Below are 16009 nucleotides of genomic sequence, written 5' to 3' on the forward strand. Positions count from 1 at the left end.
TGTAATTATTTATGCATAATAGTACAAGAAAATATTAATTTGTAAAAAACGCTTTAAAAAAAGTTTTTAACACTTTGTTTTACGCGTATTATGAATTTCTAAACAAACATTTCAATAAATATTTTAAGTAAGATTTGTACATTGTAGTCAATTTATTTAATATCTTTCTTAAGCAAAACATATATATCTTCAAATTTATAAATTGATTTAAATCAATCTGAGTATGAAGTTTTGATAGAAATCTGACTTTCTGTGCCTTACAAGTAAATGAAATTCAAAAATGCTATATCGCGATGCAAAACTGACGATGCATCACGATATATAATTGCTAATATCGCCCAGTCCTAGTCAGAATACTATATTTTTAATTTAACTACTAGATTAAAAATAGTCAAAAAGCCAAGTAGTATAATTTGTTTCAGTTAAAAAGGAAAGTACAGAAAAGTTCTCAAGTTGTTACAACTAATTAATAATACCATATATGACAACCTTCCTTTCTTTTTATGAAATCAATGACCATAAATGTTTTATACACAATTAGATATTTTATGTAACAGGAAGCTGATGAAAACCTAGAAAAATATTTTTCACAGCGGAAATGTCTAAGGGTTATTAAAAAATCTAAAGCTTTAAAAATCTTTTAAACTAATCATTCCGATTCTGAAGACATGTAGTTTCTGGAACTAGAAATTATCTGAAATTTTTTAGAAACTTAATGGTTTGATGATTTTGAAAATAAAATATTTTCTCTCTATGTACAGTTTTTTTAGTACAGATTTTTGATACATGTGTATTTTTATTAAATTAAAATATTAAATGATAAACTATCATATTTATACACTAAAATAAACATTCATAAAATTTAAAGAGAGAAATAAAAAAAGGCTTTGTTTCTAATAAAATAGTTTTTTTTTCTCATCAACATATACAATCAACACATAAATAATACAAAATAAGTCTTAAACCCACCCGAAAGAGTCTGTGCATTACTTCAAAATTGATCTGAATATTTTTAATTTATCCGGGCAGTGTAGAGAGATTGAAAAAAAAAACGTTTGGGCAATTCTTTAACCTTAAAAACTGTGTAGGGGATTCTGACAATGGTATATAGACTTAAAATTAGTAACACAGATAAGAATTTGTGCATTGCCTCAAAATATGAAAATCCACTATTAATCAAAATAATTGGCAATTCTGTAAGCTTAAAAAGACATATCAGTGTAGAAAATTCTGGGCAAACTTATACCCAATAATCACACTTAAACTTAAAAAAAAAACATTGACAGTATTAAGTAGAGACCTTTGCCCATTCCACTCTCCTGGTCATGATATCACATTTATCGACATGCATAAGTACAGTCCAAATATTGGCAGTTGGCAACAAAAAAAAATCCGAAAAATGGGTGATCAATCCATAATGAATTTGATTATCAATTGTTATATAAAAAGTTTATTTTAAATTTTTGACAAAAGTTTTGTGCCCACATCGTTAAATGGGCAATGCTTCATAAATTAAATTGTATAGCTTAAAAATGCTTAGAACCGGACTTAAATAGTAAAAGCAAATTCATTCATAGATACAGGCTTCATAATTATGATTTGTTTCAACCTCGTGCTTTTCATTTGGTTGATTTTTTTTCAGCATCTTAAGCTTAATAGACAAAATATCTTTTTGAAAATTAAATTATTGTAATAATTTATTTATTACTGGAGGGTAAAAAAAAAATTTTTTTTTGTAGACAACCCTGGCCTTGCATATTAGTTTTCAATAATTTTTTAAATCACTTTAAATGTTTGAAAAGATGTAAACCTACTAAGAAAAATTACAGATAACCTGACATAAAAATCAAAAATTGGAATTTTTTCCTGATTTTTGTCCAGAATACCCTTTAAAATGCAAATGTTTAAAACTACATACACTATCTGGCCATTAATGTCCGGACACCCCTCATTTCGGATACATGAGGTGCTAGTATCAAGTCAGTAGGGCGTAGGGCCACCACGCGCCTAAATCACAGCTTTAACCCTTCTAGGAAGGCTATCCGCTAGGTGTTAGTACACGGCGGCAGGTATTGCCCGCCATTCCTCCTGTAACATGGCGAAGAGTTGAGTGGTGGTTTTGGGGCATTGTGGTCTGGCCCTCAACCGGCGCTCCAACTCATCCCAGAGATGCTCAATTAGATTGATGTCGGGACTTTGGGATGGCCAGTCAAGCTCTTGCACCTCCATTTCATCAAACCAGTCCGTGATGGCATGTGCTTTATGAATGGCAGCGTTATCGTGCTAAAACACAAACCGGTCATTACCGAACTGTTGCAACAGGGTGGGAAGCGCCGAATTGTCCAGGATGTCTCTATACCCTTCTGCGTTCAGGGTTCCACGCACTAACACCAAGGCTCCAAGGCCAAACCATAAGAAACAGTACCAAACCATAATTCCTCCACCACCGAACTTCACAATGGGGACAATGCACTCCGGTAGGTACCATTTTCCGGGCATTCGCCAGGTCCACACTCGTCCATCAGAAAGCCACAACATGTAGCGTGACTTATCACTCCACATAACGCTTTTCCATTGTTCTTCTGTTCACTGGCGACGTGCTCTGCACCACTGTAATCGGTGGCGGGCGTTTGATGGAGAGATGTTTGGCTTATGTGCTGCTGCTCGTCCATGGAATCCTTGTGCAATCAGCTCCCGACGAATGGTACGTGTACTNATTTTTATTAAATTAAAATATTAAATGATAAACTATCATATTTATACACTAAAATAAACATTCATAAAATTTAAAGAGAGAAATAAAAAAAGGCTTTGTTTCTAATAAAATAGTTTTTTTCTTCTCATCAACATATACACTCAACACATATACAAAATAAGTCTTATACCCACCCGAAAGAGTCTGTGCATTACTTCAAAATTGATCTGAATATTTTTAATTTATCCGAGCAGTGCAGAGAGATTGAAAAATAAAACGTTTGGGCAAATGGACATCGTTGAATGGGCAAATTTTGGGCAAATGGACATCGTTAAATGGGCAATACTTCATAAATTAATCAAATTGTATAGTTTAAAAATGCTTAGAACCGGACTTAAATGGTAAAAGCAAATTCATTCATAGATACAGGCTTCATAATTATGATTTGTTTCAACCTCGTGCTTTTCATTTGGTTGATTTTTTTCAGCATCTTACGCTTAATAGACAAAATATCTTTTTGAAAATTAAATTATTGTAAGAATTTATTTATTACTGGAGGAAATTTTTTTTTTTTTTTTTTGCAGGCAACCCTGACCTTGCATATTAGTTTTCAATAATTTTTTAATTCACTTTAAATGTTTGAAAATATGTAAGCCTACTAAGAAAAATTGCAGATAACCTGACATAAAAATCAAAAATTGGAATTTTTTCATGATTTTTGTCCAGAATACCCCTTAAAATGCAAATGTTTAAAACTACACGCATACAAAAAACCATTGTCATCAAAAACTACATTTGTTATATGCAAAATAAAGTTTTAATTAAATAAAATAAAAGTTTAATATATTAAAATAAAAGATGATAGAAAAGAGTATAGAAACATGAAGTGTTTCAATTTAAAATTTGAGAGAAAAAAAATTTCATATACATGTTTAAGTTAAAATTAATAATTCAAATTTTGCCATTGATATAAATTTCCACTTATACATTCAAAACATGAATAAATGAACATTTATATACTTTAAAAATTTGTAGAATGCTGAAATCTTCACGACATTTTGAGTATCTCAGCGTGCGAGTAGAAAATTTTCAAAGTGGAATTTTCTCCAGAACATTAGGTTTGGAACTTCACTAAAAATTTTTTTTAGTTTTACAATAACTTTATCCTAATATTTTTAAAAAAGTAAAATTCGTATATTGATAAAAAAATTTTATAATTTTATCTTTAACAAAGAAAAAAAAATATTCGATTTCACACATTTCTTAAATAAACTTGCATAGGTATGTGTTAAAAATAACAGAAATCAAACTACAGTCGAACCTCGATCCATTGGTCTTCATCTTCAATTTTTCCGTATCTATTGTTTTGTTTTAATGCTTCTGTCACAAATGATATTCTTACAATGTGTCTGTTTAGATCGTTTTTGAAACTAGCAAGAATTAAAAATATCATTTTTTTACTAACTAATGATAAAACTAACTAATGATGAAGAAAATATAAGAAATTTTTATATATTTGTCAAAATGTTGAAACTTGTGTCATATGTTGAGAAACAGTTGCAAAAGCTTAAGAAGTGCAAAATGATACAGATGAAGAAGTCATAACAGAAACACAACCAGTAGCAACATTTAAGAAGGAATGAGCAACATTTTATATTCATGCGAGTGTGTAGATTACAAACGTCAAAAAAACTTATTTTACTCTGATTAGAAAACATTTACATTCAAACTAAAATTTTAGAACATTTTAAATAAACAAATGTACTAATTCTTTCACATCGCAAGTATTTTTGCATAATGGACTTAATTCATTTTATACTTATAGTAAACTTAATAATTCTTAAGTCCATTACTCCTTAATTACTTCTCATACATATCAAATCATTAATAATATTTTAAATTAATCATTTTTCCATATCTATCATTTGCAATAACTTCTCCCATGAGAAACGATAGATCAAGGTTCTACTGTATATTGAAATAGTAATAATTTATAAAACTAAATTTAATATCTTTACCTTAAACTAAAAGAATTCAAACCAATAAATAAACAAATTGGATTAGTATTTAAGGTTATTTGTCTCACATTTAACATAACAAAAAATGTTTTAGTTTATTTAACATAACAGAAATTATTACAGTAGGGAACCGATTATCCGGAATGATCGGGACCATCGCTATTCCAGATAACTGATTTTTCCGGTTTTCTGAATCGCTACAAAAAACCGTTTTTTTTTTTATTGTTAAACCCAACTACGGTTTCTGTACTGGTAGGGAACTGATTATCCAGAATGATCGGGACCATCGCTATTCCGGATAACTGATTTTTCAGGTTTTCGAAATCGCTACAAAAAGCCGTTTTTCTATTGTTAAACTCAACTAAAAAAAAATATTTGGAAATAATCTTAAAAAGAAGAAAAACCGAAGTAATACATTAATGATTATTTCCAAAATGATGGTAAGGTAAAAAATTTTCAAAAAGAGCGAAAAATCCTGAAATCTTACGCAGAAAAAAAAAATTTCTTTTTAAAAAATGTCGGGAAAATTTATCGAATTTCGTTCCGGTTTTTTGATTTCCGGATAACGGGTTCTGAACTGTATTACACTTTTGTCTATCAATGCAGTCCGAGTTTCTTTTTTTTTAATCATAAGGGTTTTTCCGCACCAATAATTTTCTACTCTAATTTTTTTTCTTCACATTTTTCACAATAAACTATTTTGTAGCAATTTTTTATTAATGAGATCGAAAATTTCCTTAGAGCTGCCTCTGAATTTCACCTGAACCTTGTTTTGCTATCAGGCATATTCTGCTCGCCCTCAGGCCAGTCCCCAAAGGGAGGGGGGTGAGAGGGGTGTCTCACCCCCCAGCGATATCATCCAGTCGGCAAATTCAGGTTAAGTCGGCATTTTTTTTTTTTTTTTTTTTTTTTTTTTTTTTTTTTTTTTTTTTTTTTTTTTTNCAAATCGATTTCTGGTATCATTTTCTTAGACTCTCTTACCAAATCATGTTTATCTACAATTGCTTCAGATTCAATTAAATCAAACTCTGGTATAACCTGTACATTAGTTCTTTTGATATTGCTCAATTTATTATAATCAAATTTTGTCTTTTCTACATTCAATATACCTTTATTTTTAACATTTTTATAAGACTTCCCAGTTATACTTGACTTTATAAAATCAGAACTAGGATTTTTAAGATATGTTGAAACATTACCACTTCTTGTTAGCGCACAATTTCCATTACTAATAGCGAATGGTTGATCAGAATGAATACTTTCATCAAGCTCTCCAGTAATGTCTTGGTTGCATGTAATTTGAATATTATTCCTTCCTAAATCATGTTTCTTAGAAACATTTTTTAAGTTCATAATTGGATGATTAGTACATGCAAGTTTTCTTTTATTGATAATTTTTGTTTTATGTTGTTTTCTTATTGGAGTATTTCTCTTTTTATGGGCTGAACAATTTACACTCTCGAGATAAACAATATCTAGATCAGAATTAGCATTATCTCTTTTTTTCAATGCAATAGAACTTGAAATTTGAATAGGTGTTGAATTATCACATAAGCTTCCTGTAGTTTGTGGTAACTTTTCAGAACTCTGAAGTGAATCTGAAATACACACCACATCCTCAAACAAATCATCCGTTGTATAATTGATTTGCTTGGTTGGGGTAGAATCTGAAGCATTTTCCACCCATTTTTTAAAAAAAATTGGCGATGAGAGGTTAGTTTTATTTAGTCGCTCTACAACTTTTCTGAAGTCGAACTACCTTTTTCTGCTGAAAGATATGTTAAGCTAAAGAAGAGACTCACGCAACTCCAAGTAGTTTTAATTACTTAGAAGCAGGTCAGCCTGCGTAGGGACCGAGGGTGTGCGGTATGGGTCCTCGTTAAACTGTTCTACCGTAAAGTGCTCGACTTCGCGTGCAGGTCGTCGGGCTACCGAAGCGGGGGTGCCATCCCCTCTGCAGAGGATCAAAACTGTGATGGCATGTCTTCGGATCATCCTCAGGGATGTTTCCCAGACCGTCGCCAATAGCCCATTGTGCAGCTCTAGTGCGACGTAAATGAACAAACAAGCTTAGAAGCAGGTTTAATTTATTTCAGACCAAATGAATAAATTGTTTTTAAGAGGAGTCGGGTATTCTAATCCAGTTCACGTTAAAATGGCCAAATTTGATTGTGAGCAAAATAAAAAGTGAATGCTCAGAATAACTTTTAATCTAATCTAATGATCGGATTTTCGCATCCTCAACCTTAATAGTTCAAAGATTTAGCCTTAAATATAAATCGTTCAAATTATTGCTGACGATGTTTTAAATTAAGATATCAGACTCAAAAAAATACTTTTTCAGAAAAACATATATTTAAGAAAAAAATTCGACAGTTTTGGTATTCTCACTCTTGAAATAAGGGGCAGGGTGGCCAAAATCTGGAAAATTTAGTCCCAATAATTTATACAGGAGAGCGATTAAAAGTTTGGACCTATCCATGTTATTTCACTTCTTTCCATATCTCTGGAAATTGCTAAGCAAATCAAAAAGTTTTTGCATACAATTATAAAATTCCTTTATCCGAATATAATTTTATGTAAAATAATAATTATTATACTATATTTCATCTACTGAAGGGAAATTGAATTGTAAGGTATTATATTGTTATGTAATTTTAAACAACAAAATACAAAAATTTAAATTAAATTGGTGGAATAATTCTAGAGAAATCAAAATTCAAATACACAGCGTTTTGAAATTTGCTATTCAATCTATTTCATTAAAATTTCGTGATTTAAAATTACATACTTCAAAATGGTGTGAAAATTTGTACACGTTACAGCAGAAAAATTTTTTCACAACTTTTAGATAAAATAATTAATAATTACAAAAAAAAAAATTATGAAATTATCTTTGGAATTAACGAATTTTACAAGTGAACAAAACTCTTTTGATTCGCTTAAAAATTTCTCGTGATTTAGCGAAATGCGCAAAAGGTGAAATTACTCTAAAAGTTCCGAACTTTCGACTGCATCCAGGCTAACCTATTGCGATCATATTTTTCAGATTGTGGCCAGCTGACATCCATATTTTGAGTTTCAGAATCTGTGGAAATGAGATATTTTTTCAAAGAAAGTGCGCTCTTGTGTAGGATTTTGTCATTCATTATATAATTAAAACATCACCTGCATTAATTAATTGGCCCATTTAAGATTTGACTTTTGAACTCATTAAGATGGTCCTCATCAGCATTGGCACAACAGCCCTTTGTGAGCCTGGGCCTTCCTCAGAAGCTTTTCCCATTCTGCCCTTCTCCCAGCAATTGTTTTCCAGTTCTTTACTTTTAGGATGGCAAAATCCTCATACACACAGTCCTTCCTATTGACCTTTGATTGGAGGGGGTTGCATTAAAGACTCTCAATGCTGTTTGTTCTGGGCTCATTCTCACTACATGCCCGTTCCATCTCATTCTTCTTAGTTTAATAGATTTAATGATATCATCACTATTAAAGATCCTATATATTTCAAAATTATATCTTTTTAAGATAGTCCTAGTGTGTGAAAATCTGATTATTTAATGAAAATTTGCTCGGGGGGGGATATTCAGTTTTTTATTTTGCACACCCTTTTTTAGAAAATATTGTATAAATTTAAAAAATCTTTCTTTTTTTCCTTCACATAATAGGGCATGATTTAAATAATTTAATATTATAATTTAAACATTTGTTATAGCAATTGAATTTTTTATTAATTTATGAATTTTTTAAAATATCCATGTGAAAAATTATACCCAGCAGTATTACAAGAAAACAATATGTTTGATGTTTATATTCAACTTGTTTATTATTTATTTATGAGTTTTTAAATATCCTAGTGAATTAACCACCCAGTGATAATCACAATTTGTTATAAATACAAAGTATGTTAATTATTTATAGAACAGATTTGTTGTGGATCTGCACGGATTGTGGATCTAATTTTCAGTGATTTTTTTTTCTCACCAATCACTTTTGGCTTAGTTCTATTGGAGCCACTTTAGTTTCATGCTGAAAAAGGAATTAAATATTGCAACCATATTAAGTTTAAGATTTACTTGTGTTACAATGATTTCTTAACACAATACATGCATTTCATAAATAACTGCATATGTATATCAAATGTAACAGATATGTTCAATACTTGTTTTTGAGGGGGAAAAAAAGTTTCTTGCCAACATTGGTGATAAAAACTGCTTAAGTGGGGTTTGAGTTCGATAGACATATTGAAAATTTGCCTGGACATTCACTACACTGATGTTTTCTCAAGGTTAAAGAATTGTTCGGATATTTTTTTTTGCAATTTATCTACACTTCATGTATTACTTAAAAATTTTCAAATTAAATTTGAAGTGTTGCTCAGTACATCTTAGTGTCAGATTAAATTTACTTTAGAGACGTTTTTTGTTTTGAATAGTGCAAGAAGTTAACTGTGAAGTAAATTTTTTATTGTTGTGCATTTTCTAAAAGAAGATTAAAAAGATTATAGTACATTTCGGTATTTTGAAGAAGAAAAATGGGATACACGTTTTATAAGACAGTGATTAACTTCAATACAATTATTGTATATTTTTTTTTTATGCCTGCTTAGCATTGTTAAATAATTTGTGTGTTTAGATAGAGCTATTTTCTTTTTTTAATATAAAACTTAAAACAGAGATATAACAAAACATGTTAAGTGTTGTAAAATAATAGTTTGACATTATCTCAAAATAGGATCTGTATCTGTGTAATAACTTTTTTTTTAAAAAAAAGATATATTTTTTTTAAATTAGTTTATTTTTTCTCTTTTTGTGCACTGCTTAGTATATATATTCCCAGTATGTCCTACTCTGATCTTTTTAAAGTACCATTGCCAGACATACCCTGCATAGTTTCTTAAATTCGACTACAATTTAAGTGAACTACAAATTGTAATGGGGTTGTAGTATAGGACTCCGTTTTCAGCATCGAGTGCAGATGCATAACAAAACTATTGTTTATTTATTTATGACCTTTTTTAAATATCCCAGTGAACAATTATGCTGCAATTTACACTTAGTATACAAGGAAAGTATATTATTTATACTCAGTATTATTATTTTTCATTCACAATTTAATATGTTTCACATAAATTGTAATTTATTAGTAAGCTTCTTAAAGTATCTCAGTAAATTAACATCTCGCCATAAATCAAGGATTCAAATTATTGTTTTTTTTCCTTCTCTCTCTTCATTTTATATCGTTTTTTCAATTGTCTATCACGAAGACTTCCATATTACAGATACAAATCATTGCTATTTTTTCTTCACAGTCTAATAATTTGTTTCATATCATTCCTATGAGGAGCAGTAGTTCATATTTTATAACCGTCATTGAACAACCGACCCAATTTAGAGCATACAGCTACTAATGTTCAACTCCGTAGTCTTATAATTTTGAAACCAATCCAGAAGACAATGGAACTCCTGGATCACATATAGGGAGAAACTTGCCTTCGTGGAGGATTTTTTTGATGCAACTAAGCCGCATTTGTGTTACATGGAGAGGAGAACCTTCCACAGTTAGTTCGATAACAAGGAGACTCTAACCCATGAAACAGTTATTTAGGTTTGGAATTTCTCTAAAAAATCATACTTTTTTACTTTCTTTTTTCAATTACAATAACTTTTTCATAATATTTCTAAAAAGTAAATTTTGTATATTGCTGAAAATTTTTGCAATGTGCAAAATCATGCAGATGAAGAAGTCATAACAGAAACACAACTAAGAGCAACATTTTGTATTCATGCGAGTGTGTCGATTACAAACGTCAAATTTTATTTTATGCTGAGTAGAAAACGTTTATATTCAAACCAAAATTTTCAATATTTTAAATAAACAAATGTACTAATTCTTTTACATCGCAAGCATTCTTGCATAATGGACATAATTAATTTTATACTTTTAGTACACTTACTAATTTTTAAATCCATTACTCCTTTATTACTTCTCAGACATATGAAATCATAACTTAATAATTTACATTGACCCAAATTAATCGCTTTTCCGTATCTATTGCTTGCAATAACTTCTCCCATTAGAAACAATCGATCGAGGTCGACTGTATATTGAAATAGTAATAATTTATAAAACTAAATTTAACATCTTAACCTTAATCTAAAGGAATTCAAACTAATAAATAAACAAATTAGATTAGCATTTAAGGTTATTTGTGTTGCATTTAACATTAAAAAGAATGTTTTTTTTCTTTTAATATAACAGAAAATATTATTACACTTCTGTCTATCAAATCAGTCCACATTTCTTTTTTTTTTCCCCTCCTAAGATTTTAATTTTTTTCTGCACAAACAATTTTCTATTCTACTTTTTTTTTTAACATTTTCTATAATAAACTTTTTTTTTAGCAATTTCTTCTTAATAAGACCAAATTTTGCCCTAGGGCTGCCTCTGAATTTCACCTGAACCTTGTTTGTGCAATAAGGCATATTGTGCCCCCCTGTAACCCAGGGGCAAAAACCTACTTTCAATAATAATCTAAACCATATCAAACAATTAAAGATTTCCATTTTCTTTTTAAGAACTTAAAAAGATATGAATAATAAAAAAAAAGAGTGAGAGATAGAGAAATTAATTCAATTATGCATGCTTATTATGATATTTATACAGTGATAGTTCATATTAGATTTAAAAATTTTACTGCCTATACAGAATGGTTATATTTATTGAATACTATTATATTTATAGAAAAAAAGTGGCTCTATAAAGAAGCTTTAAAAATTCTCTTTATTTATTTCAATAATATACTTATTATATTTTTTAAAACAAAAGTCTAGTGTCTTAGAAAAATTCATCTTATATTCATCTGGTACATTGAATTTTATAATAAACCATTTTCTTTTTAAAGCATTTTCTGAGTGAACTACATTTTTAAAATGCTTATAAACTTCTGACCAATTTATAAGATATTCTTCACGATATTTAAATTTGTTTTTAAGAAGAATTATCAATTTTGCAGAATGGGATTTATTCCATTTTTGATAAGAAATGTGTTTATAAAGTTTACTTTGATTATTTATCCATTCTGAACGGCATTGCTTAGAATTTCGTGTTGGCACAAGTTCAGAAACTTTATCCCAAGAAATTCCTTTTAAGTTTATGGTAGACAAATCAGAAACATTTTCTACAGATTTAATTGCTGAAATTAGTTGTAAGGTCTCATTTTTAGACCATTTACCTTTTAAGAGAGGCTTTCTATTATAACAATAGATTTGACAGCAGTCCTCATTATTTATTTTTAGTTTTTGTCCAATTAAACTCCAGTTACTTCCATATTTCTTTTGTAACAGAAGAATTCCCTCAACATCACTAGATGTGCAATCTTTACTTTTTTTAAATGGAGTAAACAGGGCTCGAGCTTTCTTATATATACTATGAAGTGTTCTTTCATTGATATCTTTACCCAATCTAACATAAAAATGTTTTATTCTCAGAAATTTCTTAAAGTTTTTGAATTTATATTTATAAGGAGGAGCCAGACCTCCAATTCCTAGCAAAAGCTGGGCATCATAAACACCAAATCGAGATTGAAAATCTTTGAAATTCCTCTCAAGTAGATTTTCTTCTTCTTTTGACCATCTTCCACTTCGAATTACAACACCTTCAGACTTAAGTGACTCAATATCTAGATTTGAAGCATTACTTGATTCAGTTAAATGAAGTCTAGGAATAGTAAAATCTACAGGTTCTTCTGTCAAATCAAGTTCTGGCAAAATTACTTCATCAAAATCTTCTGTCAAATCAATGTTCATTGCTTCACCAGATTCGCTTGACAAATCAATTTCTGGTATCATTTCATTAAACTCTCTTACCAAATCAAACTGAGGTATAATCAGTTCACCAGCCGTATCAATGTTGCTTATTACTTTACTAGATTCTTCGGGCAAATCAATGTTCATTGCTTCACTATATTCGCCTGACAAATCGATTTCTGTTATTATTTTATTAGACTCTTTTACCAAATCAAATTGAGTTATAATCACTTCACCAGCTTTTTCATTCAAATCAGGTTTATCTATAATTGTTTCAGATTCTTCAGTTAAATCATACTCTGGTATAACCTGTATATTAGTTCTTTTGATATTGCTCAATTTATTATAATCAAATTTTGTCTTTTCTACATTCAATATACCTTTATTTTTAACATTTTTATAAGACTTCCCAGTTATACTTGATTTTACAAAATCAGAACTAGAACTTTTAAGACATGTTGTATCATTACCACTTCTTGTTAGTGCACAACTTCCATTACTAATAGTGAATGGTTGATCAGAATGAATACTTTCATCAAGTTCTCCATTAATGTCTTGATTGCATGTAATTTGAATATTATTCCTTCCTAAATCATTTTTCTTAGAGACATTTTTTAAATTTATAATTGGATGATTAGTACATGCAAGTTTTCTTTTATTGATAATTTTTGTTTTATGTTGTTTTCTTATTGGAGTATTTCTCTTTTTATGGGCTGAACAATTTGCACTCTTGAGATAAACAATATCTAGATCAGTATTAGCATTATCTCTTCTTTTCAATGGAATAGAACTTGAAACTTGAATAGGTGTTGAATTATCACATGAACTTCCAGTAATTTGTGTTAACTTTTCAGAACTCTGAAATGAATTTGAAATACACACCACATCCTCAAACAAATCATCTGTTGTGAAATTAAGTTGCTTGTTTGGGGTAGAATCTGAAGCATTTTGTGAAGATTCCACATATTTTTTTAAAAAAATTGGTGATGAGAGGTTAGTTTTATTTAGTCGTTTTACTACTTTTTGTGATTTACTTTCATCATTTGACTTTACAGAATGAGAATCAAGAGCAGAGAGACATGACAGTAATTTTTGTTTTTTTCTTTTACTACAGAGAGAAGATGAATCACCATCTTCAATAGTTACACAGTTTTCTTTGTCATTACTTATAATAGCACCATTACTACTAAAAGAGTCATTAATAGAGTTGTTCAATTCAGGGGCAATAAGAGGGATATTTTTTAACTTCTGCTTTTCACCAATTTTAATTTCAGGTGAAACTATAGAATACTTGTCAAAGTGCTTATCTTTTAGTTGAGAAGCTATTTTTGAATTTAATTTCCGCAGTTTTTTCATCTTCCTGCGATTTAAATAATATTCAGCCAACTTTAAGGCTTTTTGATAACAGTTTTCAACAGCAGAAGCTTCCATTTCATCAAAAACTTCATACTTTTGTTTTGTGTAAACATCTTTCACATCTTCGACAGAAGTTTTACTTAGAGCAGATATTCCAAACTTTTCGCAAAGAATCCTATTTTTTCTTTTAATTTCAACAATTCTTTTCCTGAATTTGTCAAAAGCAGGGTCGGCAGGAGAGTATTTAGCCATTTCAATTTTTACGTAAAAGAGTCAAGATACAATAGTTAGAACGAAAATTTTTAAGAATAGTGTAGAAGAAAATTTAATTTAATAGCATAACATTTTAATAAGCAGATCATTGTTTACTGCGAATAACTAATTAATAATCCCAAAAATATTTAAGAATTAAATTAAAACGAATCACATCGTTCTTATATCGTATACTTCATAGTTTTTTAAAAATTTTTACAATTACGTTTTCTTGTAAGCAAATATTGTGCTTGAAACATAGTGAGCTTCCGACTACCTCTCTCTGCTGAAAGATATGTTAAGTTAAAGGTGCGACTCATAAACCTTCGAATAACGGGGGAAAAAAAGACAGCAATTACCATTGTTTTCATAGCTATTTTTCAAATTTAAATTTCATTTTATTTTAACAAAATAATTAAATTTCCAAGTATATTTGAAATGAATGAAAAAATAATCATCTTTTTGTGCTTTCTTTTCTGCGCTCAATGAGCGAAAAATCTGATTGGATAAAAATATTTTGACGTCATCGCTGATTGTGATTTCGAAATGGGCTGCAGGTGGCGTAGAGCAGAACGCTTTACCTATGGCAGCACTTCACATGCTTTCTCCATTAGCGTGTGGAAAGTCATAGAAAATGGAATCATGCTAGTTTCTCTCTTGATTTTCTCACAGATTGAAATCTTTTAAGTTGGAAAACTGTGTGGAACTGAAAACTACATTAAACATAGTTTTAAAGAAAAGTATCACAGGAATTTTAAAAAATATTTTTTAGTAAAAAGGTAAAATATTAAGAAAAGAGAAAATATCGTAGAACATTCCTATATAACTGAAAAGAGGAGGAGAGGGAAGGGAGAAGGGCTAAAAGCATGAAAACGGTCTCTCCCCAGATGGCGTACTCGAGTGTTGCGATCGCCAATTTCCATGCTTTTAAGAAAATTTCAGCATAATTTTCCCAAAATAAACATTTTAGGTTGTGGCGAAGATTCTTGAACGTCGTGAAAAATTTCGAAGGCCTTAGTGCTATTTAATCTGTGAAACTGTTCGGCGATTTTTAACATTACAGTTATAGAGCTTTAGGACCACCTTATTCGCGCACAGGTCGTCGGGCTACCGAAGCGGGGGTACCATCCCCTCTACAGAGGATCAAAATTGTGATGGCATGTCTTCGGATCATCCTCAGGGATGTTTCCCAGACCGTCGCCAATACCCCATTGTGCAGCTCTAGTGCGACGTAAATGAACTACAACAGCAACTGGGACCACCTTAAGTTCTGGAAGTTACTCCCATAGAGATGAAATACGATAATCTCAACTCTATGGTTGTCTTCACTTGTCTTAAATAGTCGTCTACTTACACCTACTCAATTGATTTAAGACAAGGATTTTGTTACCTGTTTCTCCTAAGACTCTAATTTAGGGGCTCTATTTTTCCTTACAATCAGCAATGATGTCAAAATATTTTTATCCAATCAGATTTTTCGCACAGTGCGTAAACAAAAGAAAGCTACAAGCATATATCGTAGGGATTTTGTGGCAGTCACACCTTTTACTTATTATATCTTTCAGCAGAAAAAGGTAGTCGGAAGCTATGTTTCAAGCAATATTTAAGAACGAAAAAAAAAATTGAAGTCTCATAAAATACTACGCTTAGCGCAAGTAATCGTTATAAGAACGATATGATATGTTTTAATTTAATTCTTCAGAATTTTTTAGATTATCAATTAGTTGCTCTTAATAAACAATGATTTGGTTTATAAAATGTTATTCTATTAAATTAATTTTCTTCTACACTATTCTTTAAATAAAATTTCATTCAAACTATTGTCTCTTGGCTCTTTAAGATAAAAATTGAAATGGATAACCACTCGCCTGCTGACCCTG

The 16009-nt window shown here is 30.0% G+C and overlaps 2 protein-coding genes across 2 annotated transcripts; both read right to left on the reverse strand.

Annotated features, from left to right (window-relative positions):
- Positions 1–5655: 5655 nt before the first annotated feature.
- Positions 5656–6461, reverse strand: LOC139426259 (uncharacterized; the record flags this gene model as incomplete). The annotated part of the gene is given in 1 exon segment (XM_071184431.1): positions 5656–6461. A coding segment is annotated over 1 exon segment (411 nt), but the record flags the coding sequence as incomplete, so codon positions are not given.
- Positions 6462–11477: 5016 nt separating this feature from the next.
- Positions 11478–14398, reverse strand: LOC139426258 (uncharacterized). Its single transcript, XM_071184429.1, has one exon. It carries the CDS (start codon positions 14127–14129, stop codon positions 11484–11486), a length of 2646 nt encoding a protein of 881 aa, XP_071040530.1. The 5' UTR covers positions 14130–14398; the 3' UTR covers positions 11478–11483.
- Positions 14399–16009: the final 1611 nt, after the last annotated feature.

This window comes from Parasteatoda tepidariorum, chromosome 8, assembly GCF_043381705.1.
Source record: "Parasteatoda tepidariorum isolate YZ-2023 chromosome 8, CAS_Ptep_4.0, whole genome shotgun sequence".
Lineage (NCBI taxonomy): Eukaryota > Metazoa > Arthropoda > Arachnida > Araneae > Theridiidae > Parasteatoda > Parasteatoda tepidariorum.

Coding starts and splice junctions, on each gene's coding strand:
- LOC139426258 (XM_071184429.1), bottom strand. CDS start 14,129: ATGGCTAAATACTCTCCTGCCGACCCTGCTTTTGACAAATTCAGGAAA.